The sequence below is a fragment of the Jaminaea rosea genome (assembly GCF_003144245.1).
Source record: "Jaminaea rosea strain MCA 5214 unplaced genomic scaffold BDZ90scaffold_1, whole genome shotgun sequence".
Classification (NCBI taxonomy): Eukaryota; Fungi; Basidiomycota; class Exobasidiomycetes; order Microstromatales; genus Jaminaea; species Jaminaea rosea.
Window position 1 is genome coordinate 261,866 of NW_020289975.1, and position 17,436 is coordinate 279,301.

The 17,436-nt window shown below is 57.8% G+C and overlaps 12 protein-coding genes across 12 annotated transcripts; 6 read left to right on the plus strand and 6 right to left on the minus strand.

Moving 5' to 3' along the window:
• Nucleotides 1–1,179: 1,179 nt before the first annotated feature.
• BDZ90DRAFT_229029 (hypothetical protein) lies at nucleotides 1,180–3,051 on the minus strand. The gene is made up of 3 exons (XM_025504886.1): nucleotides 3,018–3,051; nucleotides 2,791–2,950; nucleotides 1,180–2,704 (listed from the first exon to the last, which is right to left on the minus strand). Exon 3 carries the CDS (start codon nucleotides 2,632–2,634, stop codon nucleotides 1,423–1,425), a length of 1,212 nt encoding a protein of 403 aa, XP_025364595.1. The 5' UTR covers nucleotides 2,635–2,704; nucleotides 2,791–2,950; nucleotides 3,018–3,051; the 3' UTR covers nucleotides 1,180–1,422.
• BDZ90DRAFT_2303 (hypothetical protein) lies at nucleotides 2,730–3,084 on the plus strand. The gene has a single exon (XM_025505421.1). It carries the CDS (start codon nucleotides 2,825–2,827, stop codon nucleotides 3,023–3,025), a length of 201 nt encoding a protein of 66 aa, XP_025364596.1. The 5' UTR covers nucleotides 2,730–2,824; the 3' UTR covers nucleotides 3,026–3,084.
• A 187-nt stretch (nucleotides 3,085–3,271) lies between these two features.
• Nucleotides 3,272–6,653, minus strand: BDZ90DRAFT_215501 (hypothetical protein; the record flags this gene model as incomplete). Its single annotated transcript, XM_025504234.1, has 3 exons — nucleotides 3,272–5,902; nucleotides 5,980–6,069; nucleotides 6,138–6,653. 3 exons carry the CDS (start codon nucleotides 6,651–6,653, stop codon nucleotides 3,272–3,274), a joined length of 3,237 nt encoding a protein of 1,078 aa, XP_025364597.1.
• A 556-nt stretch (nucleotides 6,654–7,209) lies between these two features.
• Nucleotides 7,210–7,949, plus strand: BDZ90DRAFT_224982 (hypothetical protein; the record flags this gene model as incomplete). Its single annotated transcript, XM_025504643.1, has 3 exons — nucleotides 7,210–7,350; nucleotides 7,427–7,765; nucleotides 7,845–7,949. 3 exons carry the CDS (start codon nucleotides 7,210–7,212, stop codon nucleotides 7,947–7,949), a joined length of 585 nt encoding a protein of 194 aa, XP_025364598.1.
• Nucleotides 7,950–7,985: 36 nt separating this feature from the next.
• BDZ90DRAFT_2489 (hypothetical protein) lies at nucleotides 7,986–8,474 on the minus strand. Its single transcript, XM_025507640.1, has 2 exons — nucleotides 8,232–8,474; nucleotides 7,986–8,065 (listed from the first exon to the last, which is right to left on the minus strand). Exons 1-2 carry the CDS (start codon nucleotides 8,377–8,379, stop codon nucleotides 8,022–8,024), a joined length of 192 nt encoding a protein of 63 aa, XP_025364599.1. The 5' UTR covers nucleotides 8,380–8,474; the 3' UTR covers nucleotides 7,986–8,021.
• Nucleotides 8,475–9,758, minus strand: BDZ90DRAFT_2488 (hypothetical protein). Its single transcript, XM_025507636.1, has 2 exons — nucleotides 8,968–9,758; nucleotides 8,475–8,897 (listed from the first exon to the last, which is right to left on the minus strand). Exons 1-2 carry the CDS (start codon nucleotides 9,571–9,573, stop codon nucleotides 8,571–8,573), a joined length of 933 nt encoding a protein of 310 aa, XP_025364600.1. The 5' UTR covers nucleotides 9,574–9,758; the 3' UTR covers nucleotides 8,475–8,570.
• Nucleotides 9,759–10,586: 828 nt separating this feature from the next.
• BDZ90DRAFT_2486 (hypothetical protein) lies at nucleotides 10,587–11,772 on the minus strand. Its single transcript, XM_025507628.1, has one exon. The coding sequence runs from the start codon at nucleotides 11,392–11,394 to the stop codon at nucleotides 10,768–10,770; it is 627 nt and encodes a 208-aa protein (XP_025364601.1). The 5' UTR covers nucleotides 11,395–11,772; the 3' UTR covers nucleotides 10,587–10,767.
• Nucleotides 11,511–12,071, plus strand: BDZ90DRAFT_257099 (hypothetical protein; the record flags this gene model as incomplete). Its single annotated transcript, XM_025507916.1, has 2 exons — nucleotides 11,511–11,731; nucleotides 11,804–12,071. 2 exons carry the CDS (start codon nucleotides 11,511–11,513, stop codon nucleotides 12,069–12,071), a joined length of 489 nt encoding a protein of 162 aa, XP_025364602.1.
• Nucleotides 12,072–12,588: 517 nt separating this feature from the next.
• BDZ90DRAFT_257100 (hypothetical protein) lies at nucleotides 12,589–13,162 on the plus strand (the record flags this gene model as incomplete). The annotated part of the gene is made up of 3 exons (XM_025507917.1): nucleotides 12,589–12,716; nucleotides 12,799–13,048; nucleotides 13,121–13,162. 3 exons carry the CDS (start codon nucleotides 12,589–12,591, stop codon nucleotides 13,160–13,162), a joined length of 420 nt encoding a protein of 139 aa, XP_025364603.1.
• A 195-nt stretch (nucleotides 13,163–13,357) lies between these two features.
• Nucleotides 13,358–14,113, minus strand: BDZ90DRAFT_215220 (mitochondrial import protein Pam17; the record flags this gene model as incomplete). The annotated part of the gene is made up of 2 exons (XM_025504214.1): nucleotides 13,358–13,553; nucleotides 13,695–14,113. The coding sequence occupies 2 exons, from the start codon at nucleotides 14,111–14,113 to the stop codon at nucleotides 13,358–13,360; spliced, it is 615 nt and encodes a 204-aa protein (XP_025364604.1).
• Nucleotides 14,114–14,447: 334 nt separating this feature from the next.
• Nucleotides 14,448–16,351, plus strand: BDZ90DRAFT_2492 (putative ATP-dependent RNA helicase DHH1). The gene has a single exon (XM_025507649.1). The coding sequence runs from the start codon at nucleotides 14,758–14,760 to the stop codon at nucleotides 16,240–16,242; it is 1,485 nt and encodes a 494-aa protein (XP_025364605.1). The 5' UTR covers nucleotides 14,448–14,757; the 3' UTR covers nucleotides 16,243–16,351.
• BDZ90DRAFT_2493 (hypothetical protein) lies at nucleotides 16,352–17,236 on the plus strand. Its single transcript, XM_025507653.1, has 2 exons — nucleotides 16,352–17,060; nucleotides 17,119–17,236. The coding sequence occupies exon 1, from the start codon at nucleotides 16,461–16,463 to the stop codon at nucleotides 17,013–17,015; it is 555 nt and encodes a 184-aa protein (XP_025364606.1). The 5' UTR covers nucleotides 16,352–16,460; the 3' UTR covers nucleotides 17,016–17,060; nucleotides 17,119–17,236.
• Nucleotides 17,237–17,436: the final 200 nt, after the last annotated feature.

Genomic DNA, 17,436 nt, shown 5'->3' on the forward strand with positions numbered 1-17,436 from the left:
AGTTGCGATAGAGGCGTCCAACGAAGCAAAAGGAACGTGATGGTGCAATGCGATGCTAATGCGAAAGGAGTGTGGTATTGGCGTACGATCTCTGTGGTCGAGATCGTGCCAAGAGAAACAGGGGCCTCGAGGAGAGGATGTCGATTGATGATGATGATGATGGTGGATCGATCTAGGGACCAGGAAGGATAGGGGCCAAGGTAGCGTCAAGGTAGGGTGGGCGTAGCGTGGGCACTAAGGGGTGGAGATGAAGACCATCAGGGGAAGATGAAAGGAGAGTAGGAGGAGAGAGTGAGACGGGGGGGGGGGGGGACAAGGAGCAGGGTGGGGCACAATTGAGTTTGCCGTGTGTCGACACGCACAAGATAGCATCGAAAAGGAAGACGGCGGCGGGCCGAGGGCTGGACTTGGATTTGGACTCGTCGGACAAGTCCACAGTGAGTGGCCTTGGCTTAGTGATGGTCGGTCAGACGAGCTCCCCTCTCTCTCGCCGGTCTCGCTGCGAACGAACGCCTTCGAGCCCTGACTTTCGTCTCGTCACGTCTCGTCTCTGTCGACGAGGATTCTGGCGAGGCTCGCGGGGGAGCCGCACTCCTATGGAGAAGGGATGGATGAAGCTTCGTCGGCGGCGGGAGAGCAGTCTGTGGCTCTCCATCTGCAGCGGCGTCCTCGGGACGAGAGAGCCACAGATGCACGCTCAGCTGCACGGAGGGGGATTCTAAAATTGAGATCGGAAGAAAGGGGTCAGCCACAGCGACAGTGCAAGAGAAGAAGCGCAATACGGTGGCTTGAAGCTTGCGAATGCCCGGCAAGCAGGGGCCGAGCTTCTGGGCGCGAGAGATGGGGACGAGAGCAACACGGACGATGGCGGCGGCCGCGACGCGATGTACGATGAGCGGGGTGAGTTACGGCGGGGTGGATATCAAGATCTGCTACACGTAGAACAGGCTCACACGCCAGAGAGAGGCGCAGTCGTAGCTCTACCAGCCGTCGAGCTTGCATCGAGATTGGACCGGCGCATCGGTCGGTGGTCAATCAAAGACGCCGGTGCGCGCGCTGTGCTGCCCACCCGAGCTGGTGGTGCGGCCCAATGGTGGTGCTCGCGGGGAAACCTTTGGGACATGATGCGCGCTCGCGATCACGGCTCGTAGCATGCGCTGATGGAGGAGTGGACCAGAGAAGTCGTGACGGTCATGACATTTCATCGTGATCGTGAGAGAAGCGTGGCGTGTTTCGAGCTTGGACATTGAGAGATGATCGACGATCGAAGAGCGAGACTGGGTGACTATATGGGAGACGGCGACTATTCTGGTCAGCTGAATGAGGGGATAGGGGTTGAACAGCAGACGAACAGTCAGGGCGTAATCGAGAGGTGACTATGGCGAGTTGGGGATTCGACGCCTTGGATCGAGACGTCGCTACTCAGGGAAGCGCGGCTGCGTCCTTGATACCGGCAACCATCCCCTCTGCCTCATGTACGGCCTTCTTCGCAGCGGACCCAAGATCGTGCAGGCCAGCATTGATGCCTTGTAGACCCGCATCCATACCCGCCGTGGCTGCTGCCTTGTCGTCAGCGCTGAGGAGGGACTTGTTGTTGTTGCTGTTGTTGGCGAGGATGCCGGCCACCGCGTGTTGACCCTCCTTCTGTACGGCCGAGACGTCGTGAGCTCCAGCCTTGGCGGCTTTCTTGCCTGCAGCGATTGCGGCTCCCATTGCTGCTTTGTCGCCTTCATTGATGGGCGACCTCTTGACATTATTGGCTGCGTGCTTGATGTCAGCCATGAGTCCACCCATCTCATGCTTAGCCTTCTTCTCGGCAGCAGAGAGATCGTGGGCGCCAGCTGTGGCTGCTTTCTTGCCCGCGGCAATAGCTGCTGCTGCCGCCGCCTTGTCGCCGTCATTGAAGAGTGACCTCTTGTTGTTGATGTGCCCGGTTCCAGAATGATAAGAGACCCATGCGCCGTCAAGGTGCGAGGAGACATTGGGGCTCAGCTGGCCTACGGCATCCTTCACTTTCTTGCCATTAGCATCCTGGTTGTCATCGAAGAGAAGGTCCCTGGTGATCATGTTGAACTGATTGCCGGCGTAGCCGGTCTGACGTTCGTAGACTGCGAGTCGGTCGTAGTAGCGATCATCGATGGTTACATGCGTCGAGGGGCTATTGATGTTCATGCCGAGGAGCCGACCCATGGTGCCGGACGAGTTAGAATTGTAGGCGAGGACATCCCATCCCATGGAGCGGGTGGCATGGTAGGTGGGAGAGCAGTACGAGACCAAGAAGGGCTGCCCAAGCGTGACGCGCTGCTGAGTAGTAGGGCGCAGGAGGCCTACGTTGAATGCATTGTTGCCAGAGTCGCACTTGATGTTCGAGTCGGGGACGTCCACGCCGCCGCTGCCGCTACCGGCGCCGCTGCCGGTGATGCTGTTGGGATCCTTGGCGGTCTGAAGAGGGCCATCCACTGCTTGCTCACTGTGAATCAATCCCTCGACAGAGGTGGTGACGTTGCTGAGATCATTGAAGGCGCCCTTGGAGCTGTCCTTGGTGCCACCGTTGGGAATAGGGGCGGCGGCGGTGAAGAGCGTGAGAGAAGCGCTGCTGAGCGCGAAGAGGACAAGGGTGCGGAAGGCCAGCATCGTGGCGGTGGCGAGTGGGATTGAGATTGAGTCTGGTAGTGTGGGGCTGAGGGGTTGATGAACCGAGGAGCTGAGGGGAGGGGGAAGGGGCGAGAATTCGTTTGTAGGGTAAGGAAAGGAAGAAAGGAGAGCGAGCCAGCCTACACTCCAAGTCACATTGCATTTCGTCAGCTTTGAGCGAGCGGCGAGGATGTCTGGCTGTCTGGCTGGCCAGACAAAGCGAGCGCGATGGCCGCCGCCGCTTCGTGATCTCTACGTGAGCGTCGGCTTGGCGAGCTTGACTCTCGTCCTGTCCGTGCACTTGCTTCCCGCCGCCCTTCATCTCGCTCAGTGTCAGCAAGCCCTGGCAACACGCTTTCACTCAATCGCTTGCTCCCACTCACGCGACTGACTGTCGAACAGTGACAAGATACCATCGAGTAATTCAATAATGATAGAGATGCAAAGCCGCGCAATGCTTCCTTGAGATAACCACCATGTGTGTCCGTGGCAATGTGGCAAACAGTGATTATGGATGGAGGGAGTGATACTCTACTTTCAGATCCATATCGGTCGCTGATGCCATTCGTTGCATGTTGAGGTTGTTCGTCGCCGTCATCTCATCGTCATAGCCGCCTAGATCTTCCCTCCCTCACAGCTAGTGCGACCCATCATCACTCGTCTCTTGACTCCCACCCGGAGTCCTTGCAGCCTTCTGCATCTTCTCAATAGTCGGCTTCGATCCTGGAGCGTCACCGCTCTCTGCCTTTCCCTTGCTTCCACTTTCCCCCTCGACCTCACCCCGGCCCTCATGATCAGCTTTCTGTGCCTCAAGCGCCTCGGCAGCCGCATTGAAAGGCACGCGTTGCTGTGAAGCTGACTTGGACGCTGCGGCTAGCTCTTGCTGGTGGACGGACTCCGTCAGGGAGTGAGTGCGACGACGTCGCGATGCGGATGAGGTGGCGGTGTCCGGTACGGCGCTGGACGACCCACCCTCATTTGTTGACGTCATGCCCATCTTGGCCACGTCCTGGCTCGAGACGCGGCTGTGCGTGCGACTCCTTCGTCCCCCGAAATACTCGCGGCTCGACCCACCATCAAGCGGCGTGGTGGGCGAGAAACCCATCGATCCCGATCTCGAGCGTGAATGTGTACGGCTGCGGGGCTTTGGCGAGCGCGGAGAAAGGGCAGCTCCTCCTCGAGACGCCCCAAGCAGACGAGCAGGGTTGAGGAAAGAGAAAATGGCCTCATAGTCTCCCTCATCGTTTTCCTCCTCATATGTGCTAGCTGCTGAGTCCCAGTCGCTGCTCCCTTCGCTTTCCTCCTGTTCTTCCTCTTCTTCGACCTCGCCCAAAGCTGCCGCTGCCTCTCGGTGCTCCTGCTTCTCGACCGTGGGATGTTCGCCACTGAATTCGGCCGCAGAAAGGGGACGCTCCGTGGAGCTAAGACGCCGTCGCTGCCCGTCTACACGGACAGAGCGCGAACTCCTCCACCCAAAGAGGCGCTCATCCGCCCATGCCAGCGGATGGGACAGAGCCTGACTTGCTGTTCCCCTCGCTCGAGCATCCTTGGCCTTCCACATGAATCCCTCCTCCCTCTCCTGGCTTGCACTCGGCGTCGAAGGCGGAGGGGTAGCCATCGACCCAGGCCCAACAACGCGCCACTGCATGGACTCAAAGTTCTCCCAAACCTGAGGGGCAAGCTCGTCGATCAAGGCCTGCATCTCCTCTTGGAGGCGTCGACGCATCTCCTGCAGGTCATTGATGACCTTCTGGTTGCCGGGGAGCAGGCTGACGAAGAGAGGCGGGAGACTCTTGATGATGTCCAGTGCCGTCTCGCTGATCTTCAGCGTCGAGTATGACATGGCCGGGATGATCATCATGGTATAGAGCGGAGTCAAGGCGAGCTGCTTCGTCGAAATATCAGGGCGCATCTTGCGGGCAAGGACCGTAGCAGCAGTGGCGTAGGTGAGGTAGAGGATGGGAGCTACGCCCATTGATACGAGCACCTTCCAGGTCCCAACGACATCGCGCCCTTTGAGCTTGACTTGGCTCGCAGCCAGGGCTTCACGGGCCTTGATGCGGGAAATGATCTTGGCAAGGACGATGATGGGCGAGTTGAGGATGACGCCGGGCAGGGCCATGGATCCCCACATGCCCAGTAGACCAAGTCGGTAGAAAAGGAGGCCGAGGGAGCGCCATCCTGCTCGGGTGGCTCGCTCTACTTGGTGGTCCTTGAGGCCGGCGTAGATGAGCATCTTGTTGTATCGAAGTACGTCGGATTTGAGCTTCTGGATGCGCTCGTCATCCTTGAACTTGAGGTAGCCGATGATGAATCGACGATTGAGCTCGACAACTTGAGGGAGTGTGAGGTGCTGGCCAGGAGGGGTATACAGGCGACGTGCTGCTTGGATGAGCATCAGCGTCTCGTAGTCAGGCGCGCGGACAGTGACCGACTTGAGGCCGTCGAAGACGAGATCCATCATGTCGCCCACGGCCTTGCGCTTGCCCTCTCCACCAGCCTCAAACAGCTTGACGAGCTCGTCAGACACTTCAAGAGGTGCTCCAAATTCGACTACGGCGCGAGAACGGAACTTGTCGGGGTGGAAGTAGGACAGCCCAACGGGGACGAGACGGACCTTGAGTCCAGGGTTGGCGGACATGGCACCCAGAGCCATGATGACAACTCCGGCTTTCAGCGGAAGCAGATCGGTGCGATCGTGGGAGCCGCCTTCAGGAAAGATACCCAGGCAGCCGCCCTGTGCCAACTTTTCGTAGACGCTGGCATACATCTCTGTCTGGTCGACGTAAGGCAGGCATTGGTACTCTGAGCCTACACCTTCGCCCTCCTTCTCGTCTTCCTCGGGCTGCGGACTGGCATCTTTCGCCTTCTTGCTGGGCGGCGCCTTCTTACCGCTGAGGGCACCTTTTGCGCGTTCGTCCTTCCATTCCTTCTTAATGCGAACTTCAGTGTCAGAGATGATCTCCACGACCTCCGCCGAGGCGTAGCCGGTCCATTTGGGGAGGACAATCTGACCCTTGGGTACAAGCTGCTTCTTGAAGTTGGTGCCGTGGCCTTGGACGAGGAGGGGATCGCCCGAAGGATGGTGAGAGACGACGCCTTTACCCGTCTTGGCTCCATCGGCTGCTCGGGTGACGGGAATGGATTGAAGGATCTTGGCTGCGCTGCCGATGAAGCGACGGCGGATACTCTTTTCGGCGATGAGAAAGGCGACTCTTCGGCCTGAGCCTCGCCTTACTTCTGAGGCAAGTAGCAGTGGGTCAAGGAACTGCGGGTGCGTGGGCAGAGCAATCAAAAAGTTAGTATCGTTACATCTTGGTGAGACCGGCCGCCCTTGATGCTCACTTGATTGTGATGCGGAGCTCCGATGAAGATGATGGGCCCCTCTTGAGGGATCCTCCACGCTCCTCGCGGCTGGATGCTTCGGAAGAAGACCTGGCGAGATAGAATTAAGGCGGAAAATCAGTACACTCGTGAGCCATCAAGCGCACCCGCATACTCACATTGATGATCAAGCGCCAGAACAGGAGGGCCAGATCGAAGGCGATGTTGGTCGGCATCAGTCTTTGTCTCGCGAGCAGTCTTGCGATAGTTCTCGCAAGGAGGCGGGGTGTGTAGCGGTGGAGAGGAAGAGGTAGTGACGAGAGGAAGAGGGCGAGGTCGTGAACTGTCCGTGCGACCCTCGGGGTATCTCTCTGATCTGCCCAGCGCGGATAGGTGGGTATCGGCCGGCGAAAGGCAGTAGGTGGTGAAGAAGGAGCAGCTGCGAGGGCTGCAGAGGCGACTTTGGCGCCGGACGGTCCACCAGACGTGGGTCCTGAGCCTACGTCGAGGGGAGGTGGCTTAGGGAGGTCGGGGTCTGCTTGACGCCTTTTTGCTAAGAGTGTCTGCTGGTGCTGTGCTCGCCTCGCGTCGAGAGTTGAGCGTGACGATGAGGGTTGCGTGTGTTGCGAAGGGTTCTCTGCGTTTGTTGGTTCGTGCAATGTCGTCAATGGTTGGTGAGAGGGGTCACTGGGCATAGCGTGGCGTGGCGTTATACCTTTGCTGTTTGGCGTACTGCAACGCAGGAGGCGTGGTGATGATGAGTAGGAGGCAACACTTTGCGATGGTGATCAATGAGGGTGAAGAAGGAAGCAAAAGAGTAAGGCAATGATTGCTCCGTGCCTAACTAGCTCAAGCTGCTGCCGCTCGACGCTCCTCGCCGCTGTTGGACGCGGCCTGAGCGACGCCAAAAGCTCGCGGCCCCACATTTTGATGGAGAAGCCACGTGGGGAACACGGCAGCGCATGAAGCTCAGCCCAGCCAGCCAATCTCGCCTCCACTCCTCGGATGAGAGCTGCATTCAGGGTTCAATGAGTGCAGCCAGGCAGCAAGCTGACCTGACCGATCAAGAGGCCGTCCTCACTCTAGAACCTATCTCTCATCCTTCTCTCCTCCTCATTTCCTCCAATACCCCTCACTCCTCACCTCCCATTGATGCGATTGCTCTCTTCGACTTCGGCCACCAAGCTCACGCCTCTCTTCCTTCTATCAACGCTACCTCTCCTCGCACGAAGCACTTCGTCTTTCGCACCAATGGCCTCGTCGTCTTCCTTGGGTCTGGGACAGCAGGCACCGCTGTCCGAGTTTGCCTCTCTCAACTTGAACCTCAGCGACTCTGAAAGCCCCAAAGAACCCAGCGAGCTCGCAGCACAAAGAATCGCAGACGCACAAGCAGTGAGCTGGCTGTGTGGCGCACTTCGAGGTCAAGAGTCACGCAGCTCATCCTCTCACTCGTCTCCCTCTCCCGCAGCTCTTCGGCGCCAAGCCCTCCCTCGAAATCTTCAAGCGTAGCTGGAGCCCCGATGCCATCTTCGAGGACCCCATCGCGCACTGCCGTGGATGGCGTCAGTACGCTGCGCAGTGGTGGGGCATGAAGGTTTTCAGCACGTCGGTCACTAAGGCATGGCGCATCACCAAGGATACGCCCCAGGAGATTCAGTTCGCACAGAAGCAGCACTACGGTATCAAGCGCTTTGGATTCGAGAAGACGATGATCTCGACTGTAACAATGAAGCTCGACAATGATGGGAGGATCATTCACTTCCAAGACGCGTGGGACGGCAAACCTATGCCTGGATTCTGGGCTACGGTGAGTGTGCGACGGATGGCGGCAGCACGAGTCCCTTCACCTGTTGAACCGAGCTCACCATCTTGTTCCTCGCCCGCAGCCCTTCCGTCGCGCCAATGCTCTCAGCCTGCCCTTCTTCATGAGTGCTCCAGCTCAGCATCCAGACCAAGGAGGCACCACTCAGGAGTCGCACAAGGAGCTCTGACTAGCCAAAAGAAAGGAGCGACAAGCTCGGTTGTAACGTGGCTTGCTTGCAATCTTCACGTACTTGACACGATCATTCACATCTTGTACCAGACGTTGATCTCCTTGGGCACTGCGCTAGCGTTGAAGCGGTTCGGCCCCTCGCCTGGCCATGACAAGCATCAAGATCGCACACAAAGCGTCAGCTCAGCCGCGGCCACTTGCATCTGAATCCCTTCATTCTAATATCAATGACTACGTTGGGGCGCAGAAGTGCAGGGTAGGCGATCGTAGGCGATTGGGCTATCCGTGGGAAGTGCCTTGGGCAAGAACCAGACGGTCATCAGAATCGAGATTGAGACGGACAAAGCGCATGGGGTACGAATGGGGAGAAAGAGAGGCAGCGCAGGTGGCTGCGACGGCGAGAGAAAGCCTGTGCAGCGGCATGACATCGAAAAGGTACGACCAATACTCAAGCGCACTCAAGCGGGCTGTTAAGTTGTCGCAAAGGCGCAGTGGGACGCAGCTGCAGCCCAAAACCGTGCATTCGTGCATTGAACAGATTGTGCGAGCGTCATGTGTAGGGTGGCAGCTCTTTGATGTCTATGATGAAAAGGTACTCTACTATAGTAGCGAAGACTACTCATCCCTCCCCCAGTATCCAGCCCTCTCGCTCACTTCTTGAACCAAACATCGACCTGCTTGGGCACAGTAGTTGCATTGAAGATTCGGGGCCACTGGCCTGCGCGCGAATGCACAAGACGCAAGAGAGAACGCCACGGTAGGCGTGATCAGCCTGGCAACTCGCGTGCCAACAAGGTCCTTTCGCCATGCTCACAATCATCCTTGTGACCCATAGCGTAGCAATTCGCGGGGTTCTGGGCGTCGAGGCAGAGAGCAAAGAAGGCACAGTCCTGGGGGCAGTGCCCCATGGGATCGGTGAGCCATCCGCCCATGCCGCAGGGCGTGGCTGTCGAAGCGCACTCGTAGGCATCGGTCAGTGTCCGGCTTTCAAGCACAGCTGTGGCGTCAGCACACACCGAACTCGAGCGTGTTGGGCGCCACCACGTTATAATCAGCCACGGTAACCTTCTGCATAACAGATCCTGGCTTGGTACACTGGTAGGCCCGCGTCCCTTTGCCCTCGTCCAGCATCTTGCTGTCGGCTGTGCAGTACTGTTCGCGCAATGAGGTCCAGGACCGATCAGCGACACTGATCGGTTTCTGCTTGGGCAAGAGGTAGAAGCTTGGTCAGAAGCATTCTGGTCACTGACGTGCTCGAACCCGTATTCCTTGGGCGAGCCTTTGTCGGGCTGCCAGCTGCAGGTGAAGTGAGCACCCTCGATGAGGGAGGCAAGGCTGAGCGTCAGGGAGAGGAGGGCGAGAAGAGAATGGAACATGGTGGTCAAGGCTGCCAGGTTGAGGATGAAGGGAGAGACGGAGAGGGGAAGCGGCACCGTTTCTTTATGACCTTCGCTGGTCGCCATAGCCAGCCTCTCACAAGCAGAAGGCACGAGCCCAATCACGCAAGAGCAGGCCGATGAGGCTCGCCGACCGACGATGGAGCAGATACCGAAGCTGCACCCTGGAGACCGACCGCAGAAGGGTGCTGCTCGCAAGCAATGGGCCAGGAGCCCGGTACGCATTGACCTTCAGTGCGGATGAAGCTTGCGGGAAGTGGATCCCGGCCAGGCGCGGCCGCCGCAGTACCGCACTCACTTTCGCGTTCCGCTGAATCCTCCGGCGGATCGACTCTTTCAAAGTGCTTGCCGCCTGCAAAGAAGGGCAATCTAACAGGGTCGGATTGTCACTCGCGGCAGTGCTTTCACATCCTACGTGCTCGTTGCAAGACTCCGCATGCAAAGCTGCTCACGGCCACCTTGTTGATTTCGTCGGATCAGGTGAGCGGTCAAGGTTGGTAGACGTCTATGATTGATGGTCTAGTATAGCATGAACAGCTGTTGCCTGGCAATCTGAATCTGCTCACCTTCTCGCCCGATATCGCCTCCTCACAACCTATACCAGATATCGACTCTCTTGGGCACCGTGCTGGTATTGAACGTGCCAGGCCACTGGCCTGAAGACGTAACACAAAGTCGCCAAGCAGAGAAAGATGGCATGGTCAGATCTTCGCATCGCTCGCCTCGCATTGCTTCAGAGCGACTGACAATCGTCTTAGCGAAATATTGTGTAACAGTTTGCTGGATTGTCCGGGTCGAGACAGATAGCGGCGAAGTGGTGGTGATCGGTGCAATAACCTCTCATATCCACGAGCCAGCCTCCGTGACCGCATGCCGTCACTGATAGCTCGGAGCGAATGCACTTCGTCAGCGTGACGCAGTCAAAGAGATGCTCGGGGAGGAGAAAGAGACTAGGCATGAGCACGAACCAAATTCGAGCGTATTTGGCGCCAACACCCCATAATCAGCCACCTTCACCGACTGCGCTGCCGCGCCAGGGCCGACGCAGTTGTATTGCACCATGTTCTCATTTGAATCAAGGACTTGACTGTCTGCCGTGCAGAACTGACGTCCTCTCAAAGCAGAGGTCAGCAGGCACGACCGTCTCTTGGGAAGCCGGACGAGGGGAAAAGTGCTGTAGATGGCACCACTGAGACTTACATGCTCAAAGCCGTAGTCCTTTGGCGAGCCAGACGTAGGCTGCCAATTACAGGTGAAGTGGTCGGCCTTGACGAACGAGGCGATATCAATGGCGACACAGAGAGAAAGGAGGCGATGCAGCATGGTGTGATCTGGGACGGACTTGCTCGGTTGAAGCCAAAGGAGCAGAGGTTGACAAGCTCAGCAACAGTACCTCACTGCTCCTCTCACGTCCTACCCTTATCGTCGGTCTCTTGCTGAGGGAGCACCTAAGCTCGAGCGCGCACGCAATGGCAGAGGGGTGAGGATAACCAAGCATCGAGCAGATGCGACAAATTTTTGTTTATCAGACTGGCTGGCCGGCCGTGAGTTGCTGCTGCTCGCAAGCTCTGGGTTGCGGGGCTTGTATCTGTCATTTCGACGACCTCGCAATGTGCGCTGCTTGGCGTGTTCAACTGGAGAGAGCGGCCGCAGCCTTGGCTTCAGTGTTCCCAATATTTCCGGCCGGCAGGCCCTCGTCTGAAGTGTTGTCACCCTAAGCTTGGCAGAGCGATCGGCGCAGAAGAAGAATCGTCCATTGCGAAGCTCAATAGGTTCCAAGGACCCCAGACAGTGCCGAGTGAAGGGATGGGCTGTACCACACGGCGTGGGCAATATCGATGGTCGAGAAAAGACTGCACTAGCGCACTCGAACCTCCTCAACGCGGTCCGCCGGCGCCGTTGCCGTTCGCCATCCGTGCCACCACCTTCAACCCCGCACTCGGCTAGCCGTCGTCCTGCACAACCATGCGGGGAAGGCGGTACGGTACGGCGAAGATCATGATTCAGAGCCGCTGCAATTACGGCTCTCGCCCCTCTGTGTACCATCCTTCACATCGTCGAGACTCGGCTACTGCGCTAGGGAAGCTCGTTCGCACCTATCCGAGCCGTCAATCCATCTTCTGTTTGCGCGGCTAGCGCTTTCGCATCGTGTGACAACCGCGATGATGACGGATGGCCTCTTGAGCTCAGAGAAGCCTTTAAATGGCGAATCCGATCTGGCTGGATACATCCATTACTCATCCGCATCCGCATCATTCAACAAGATGCTTCTCAGTCGAGCCTCGCTGCTGAGCCTTTTCCTACTACTTACTGGCGCTCGCGCCAACCCAGTCAGCATCGGCGAGTGGATCAGCTGTCTCTTTGGACCTACTCGTACCATCACGTAAGTCTCCTCCCGGCGCCCTGGTGCGTTGTGTCGATATCGTCTCTCATCGACGCCCCCCTCGCATCACAGGTACGACCAAAATATCTTCGTGCACACCTACTTCCCCCTCTCGAAGGACACCGGCGATTCTGTCGTCCGCATGATCTGCAGCGAGGGACCCTACGAGGACAAGATCATGCCGTCTTTTGTTGGCAGGGTGGAGGTCGAATGCGCCGCAGGGAGTGGTCTCGTCGAATTTGACTTCAGCAACGGGAAACGATCCGCCACGCCGGAGCTGCACGCCCGGGGAAAGTTCGTGGGCAACGGGGGAAATGACTATCATATCTCTTGTGTTTGAGATGGCCGGGGGAGGGAGGAAGGGGATGCCAAGGCGTAGAAGCGGAATGACAGCCGTATAGTGGCTTGCAAGGAAACGCCGAGGACGTGGAGGCAGGGCAGGATGGTAAGGTTCTCGCCACGGACAGAAAACGGTTTGGGAAGCCGCAGTACAGAACGCAGCCCCGAGCGCAGCTTGTTGGGCGCGTGAATGCCATCTTGCCGGCTTCGCAGCAGCAGCTCAGACAAGGCGAGGACGAAGAGCCGTACGTGAGGCGCCTACAAGGGTTGCGGGTCCGTTTGCGTCCACTTTGGCAGGTTACCGCCAATGAGGATCATCTTCGGTCCTTCAGGCACCTCACTCTTCGGTCTGCGATCCGGACGCTGCAGCGCAATTCTGGGCGACGAGGAAGAATAGGAACGCTTCTACTTCAGAATCGGTGGACCGAAGCAGGACGCAAGAAGGTCCATAAGACCGGTGGTCGAGCCGCACTGTTGAGTCTTCCACAACCGCCTGCAAGCCTACGCTAGACTCCAACATGCCCCCTGTCAAGATGCTCTCCTTCAGGCTCTACCTCTTCTTCATGCTGGCTTTCCTGAGTATCACTACCTTAGGCAGCTTCGACCTTGTCAAGCGACACTGCGGCACCTGTTACCATGACATCCTGTGAACTTCCCTTGTGTCGTTTTCGAAGAATTCGCTCAGCTCAGCTCACATCTCACCGCGTTATCTCCATCCACTCATGCAGCGTCGTCGGCCCTGTCAAGGAATGGCACGTCGATCCTCAACCCGGGCACTACGGATACGAGGGCGCCATATGCACGGGAAATGGGTACGGTTTCGGTCCCTGCAAGTTTAGGGTCCAAGGCGACTTCATTGCCCGAATCAACGTGCAGTGCACGAATGGAAAAGGTGGGCTGATCGACCTTGACTTCAAGAAGCAGGGATGCTCCGATGCGAGGCCGCAGGGGAAGATCAAGGGTCGATTCGATGGGCCGGTGAGTAGCGTGCCGCATGCTACCGCGTGAATACCCTTTGCTGACACGAGTTCCGGCTCCTCTCGTGCGCAGGTCGACAAGAAGAATGTTGGGTACATTGTTGAGTGCTGGTAGCTCGTTGTAGAGTGCTATGCCATCTTTACCGCCTTGCCTGGACTTTGCCTACTTGAAATTCACCAGTTACGAATGTCCGTTGTTTTTCGGACGACCAACGATGCTTGCATGGACAGTGCATTGCTACCTTCCCGCATATGCAACATCAACCTCGTCACATACCCTTCATCTCGTCCTCTCACATAATCTGCCCTACTACCTCGCAGCATTACCCGCTTGCGACCCTGGTACTTCTTCTCCTCCGGCAGCCAGCGCCTCTGCGTCCTGCTTGAGCCCGTGAGCGGCCTTTCGTCTGTAGACACTGCAGTCTCGCAGCCATCTTCGGTAGTCGCTGATGCTGTAGATCTTTTCGGCGTAGAAGTCTGGTACGGGGTTCTGCACTGATTGGCGGCTGAGGAAGAGTCAGGAGGAGGAGGCAAAAAGGTACGATGGGTGAAGAGCCTGTCAGTAATCTTGACGGATCTCTGGATCTCTGACACCTGGCTACCTTCGCCGCCCTCGCGAGCCCCGCCACTCTGCCGCCGCTACTCACCTCGGGTCCACGCGATTACGCTTGACATGCTCGTAGAACTCAGCATCCCTCTGCTGCATAGCCTTGAGCTGATTGCGATGCGACAAGCTCCACACACCGCTACCGATGAGGGGTCCCACGAGATATCCCGCGAAGGCCGAGGCCATGGTGGCTCCTACGGCCAGGATGGCCGGGTCGACGCCGAAGACGGGCTGGAGCGGATTGATCTCCGAGGTCAAGAAGAAGGAGCCGGACGCAGTGAGAGAGAGGAGAATGGTGGGGTACTGCGTAAAGAGGCCGAACCTTGCGCGCTTCTTGCGCAGGGCAAAGTAGTCGGACCATCGAAGGCGTTGGGCTTCAGCCGAGGGCGAAGGAGAGGACGAGGACGCCGCTGCTGGAGAATTTGAGGTGGCATATGTGCGCAAGGAAGGGACCAGCATAGACGGAGCAGCAAGACGCCTCGCTGTTGTGGTTGCGAGAAGTCTTGATGAGCTAGCGATGGCCATCTTGATCGTGGTAGAGTGATGGAGGTGAGATGTCAAGCTGAGAAGGCGGCTTCGCGCAGGGATCACCTTGAATTCATTGCCGCCTCCGCCCGCCGACCACCGTGGAGCAAGTAAGGCCTCGGACGGAACGGGGGATGCCCTGCCGTCGTCAGCTCGGGCCCCGCTGCTCAGCCAGCCCGCGCCGTCACTTGGCTGGCGCAGGATCGAGCGAGCGAGCGAGTGACGACGACGAGCAGCGACGACCGACTGACTCTGTCTTGGCCTTTTCCATCTTGATCCCCAACCACCACGACCATCCTCGCAACCTCATCTCAGAGCGCCCGCACCACGAACTTCAGCGCACAGCGTCTGTCGACAACAACAGCAGCACCACCGATACTACTTGTGCGCCGCCTCTCTGCCTACTACCGCCCATCAGCAACAGCATCAACACCAGCGTCACCAGCTAGCCAGCCAGCCTCCTCGCTGCTACAAGTCGACATCTTTTGCTCTTGTCGACTCGAACTTGCTCCCGTACAGTCACTGGCCTAGCCTTGCCCACTTCCCTCCCATCCTCCTATCTCCACACTCTCGTCGCCATGTCATCCTCAGGCCCTGCGCAAGGCCAAAGCGAGGCGCAATGGAGGGCCGAGATCATGAAGAATGTCAAGCGAGACGAGCGACCGCAGACGGACGACGTCCTCAAGACAAAAGGTAACGACTTCGAAGATTTCTACCTCAAGCGCGAACTTCTCATGGGCATCTTCGAAGCTGGGTTCGAGAAGCCCTCGCCCATCCAAGAAGAAGCCATCCCCATTGCCCTCACCGGTCGAGACATCCTTGCACGAGCAAAGAACGGCACAGGAAAGACGGCAGCATATGTCATCCCATCTCTCGAGCGACTCAACACCAAGAAGAACAAGATCCAAGCTGTTCTCCTCGTTCCCACTCGTGAGCTCGCTCTGCAGACTTCACAAGTGGCCAAGACATTAGGCAAGCACTTGGGCGTGGAGATCATGGTCACGACGGGGGGTACGACGCTCAAGGATGATATCCTCAGACTGAGCCAGACGGTTCACATCCTCGTTGGCACACCCGGCAGAATTCTCGACTTGGCGGGCAAGGGTGTTGCCGACCTGAGTCAGTGCACCAATTTCGTCATGGACGAAGCCGACAAGCTCCTCTCCCCCGAGTTCACCCCTGTCATGGAGCAGCTGCTTAGCTTCCTCCCCAAGGAGAGGCAAGTCATGCTCTTCAGCGCCACCTTTCCTCTTATCGTCAAAGACTTCAAAGACAAACACATGGTCAAGCCCTACGAAATCAACCTGATGGACGAGCTTACCCTGCGCGGTGTCACGCAATACTATGCATTCGTCGAAGAGAGACAAAAAGTGCACTGCCTCAACACGCTCTTCTCGCGCTTGCAGATCAACCAATCTATCATCTTCTGTAACTCGACAAATCGCGTCGAGCTCCTCGCAAAGAAGATCACGGAGTTGGGCTACTCTTGCTTCTACTCGCATGCAAAGATGCTTCAAGCACACCGCAATCGCGTCTTCCACGACTTCCGCAACGGGGCGTGCCGCAATTTGGTCTGCTCTGACTTGCTCACTAGAGGTATCGACATCCAGGCCGTCAACGTAGTCATCAACTTCGACTTCCCAAAGAATGCAGAGACGTACCTGCACCGTATTGGTCGTTCAGGTCGATTCGGTCACTTGGGTCTCGCGATCAACCTCATCACGTACGAGGATCGATTCCATCTGTTCAACATTGAGAGGGAGCTGGGCTGCGATATCGGCCCCATCCCGTCGACAGTTGACAAGAGGCTGTACGTTGCGCCGTCACTCATGGGTGACCAGTCGCAGCCGCAGCAGCAGAAGGGTAATGGCGCTGGTGCAGGGCCGGCCAATGGACACCAGGCGGGTATGCCCATGGTGCCGCCGACTCAAGCTGTAATGCACGCCAGCGCTATCCCGCAGAATGAGAACTTCACCCAGAGCGTACCTCACCGTGGTGGGCGACGACCGCAGCAGGGGCCGCAAGGAGGTCAAGCAGGGTCGCCGGCCGCTGCTCGCTCGTAGAGAGCTCGACACGACAACACGGCTTCTTCACTCAGGCTCGCTCTCTGCAACGACTCGAACCCACTACCACGCCGTGAGCTCAAGCTAAGCCAATCGTCTCCTGTGTTTCTGCTCCGTCAAGTTCTCATCCTCGCGCTTCGTTCGACTCTGCCAACCTCATCAGAGTATCGAGCGAGAGACAATCAGGGGGCGCCAATGTAAAGCCCCTGTCCCTCGCCATGCTCCCCAACACTTCAATCACCACGACCGCCTTTGTCGCGGCTATCAGCACTCAACTCAACAGTCGCCGCTTTCAACTCAGCTTCATCATGCGGTACTCTACTCGCCCTACGCTCCTTCCACCATGCGACCACGCGAAACCATCATTGGCAGATGGGCGAGAACGACACTCTATCGCCATGGCTCTCTCGCCCAATACGCCACCCGCCCCTACCTTCTCCCGATGCGTCACCGCTCGCCCCGCCTCAACCTCTCCTCGGCCCACCCACGACCTTCCTGCGAAGGCGCTGTTCCAGCTTGCGCCCAGCAGACCCGCGCATCACAACGCTGAGCTGGCACCGCCACCAGGCCAATCACACTCTGGTCCTTACTTTCACACCCCTTCGAACGTCTCCTTATTGCCTTGCAGGCAAAGCCTTCCGAAAGACTCGCTCCTGCGAGTTCTCCTACCGCACCCTCCGAAGCTAGATCCATCAACTGATCTGGCATCGCTCCCTCCAGCCCATCCTCCCTCCCGCACCCGAGCATTCAACTGCTTTTGCTCTTCACCCTGACCCCTACCCCTTCCCAACCTCCCCATACTCACCCCCCTCTCGTCGGCATCGAGAGCAAGCCGAGTCGTTCCTTGCGGCGTCTTCGTTGCATCACCAATTCCCCTCGAAAAGCCACCTATTCCACCCTCCGCGTTTGACTCCTCGGCGAACGATGACTACACGACGACGACGACTTCTACTTCGCAGCCTTCTCACACTTGCTACCTGTACTATAGCTCCCTCATCCCGATCTTGACTTCTCTCAAGTCGTCGTCGCCGTTGTTCATTGCTTTAGCTGGTGGGAGCGCCTGGCCTGACAGGCAGGAGCGAGTGGGGAAAGGGGCGACAGAGAGCCAGCGTCGTGTTGCAATGTGATCCCGGCCACAAGGCTGAAACTTGATGCCATCATTTGGGCTTGACGGCTGGCGAGTGAAGGCAAAGC

What these genes read in the sequence shown, in the direction of transcription:
- BDZ90DRAFT_229029 (XM_025504886.1), bottom strand. Translation starts at nt 2,634, where the DNA reads ATGCTGGCCTTCCGCACCCTTGTCCTCTTCGCGCTCAGCAGCGCTTCT.
- BDZ90DRAFT_2303 (XM_025505421.1), top strand. Translation starts at nt 2,825, where the DNA reads ATGTCTGGCTGTCTGGCTGGCCAGACAAAGCGAGCGCGATGGCCGCCG.
- BDZ90DRAFT_2489 (XM_025507640.1), bottom strand. Translation starts at nt 8,379, where the DNA reads ATGTCATGCCGCTGCACAGGCTTTCTCTCGCCGTCGCAGCCACCTGCG. An exon ending in CAAGGCACTTCCCACGGATA is followed by an intron (nt 8,066 to 8,231) that starts GCCCAATCGCCT and finishes CTTCAACGCTAG; the next exon opens with CGCAGTGCCCAAGGAGATCA.
- BDZ90DRAFT_2488 (XM_025507636.1), bottom strand. Translation starts at nt 9,573, where the DNA reads ATGCGTACCGGGCTCCTGGCCCATTGCTTGCGAGCAGCACCCTTCTGC. An exon ending in GCCCAACACGCTCGAGTTCG is followed by an intron (nt 8,898 to 8,967) that starts GTGTGTGCTGAC and finishes GCGCTTCGACAG; the next exon opens with CCACGCCCTGCGGCATGGGC.
- BDZ90DRAFT_2486 (XM_025507628.1), bottom strand. Translation starts at nt 11,394, where the DNA reads ATGGTACACAGAGGGGCGAGAGCCGTAATTGCAGCGGCTCTGAATCAT.
- BDZ90DRAFT_2492 (XM_025507649.1), top strand. Translation starts at nt 14,758, where the DNA reads ATGTCATCCTCAGGCCCTGCGCAAGGCCAAAGCGAGGCGCAATGGAGG.
- BDZ90DRAFT_2493 (XM_025507653.1), top strand. Translation starts at nt 16,461, where the DNA reads ATGCTCCCCAACACTTCAATCACCACGACCGCCTTTGTCGCGGCTATC.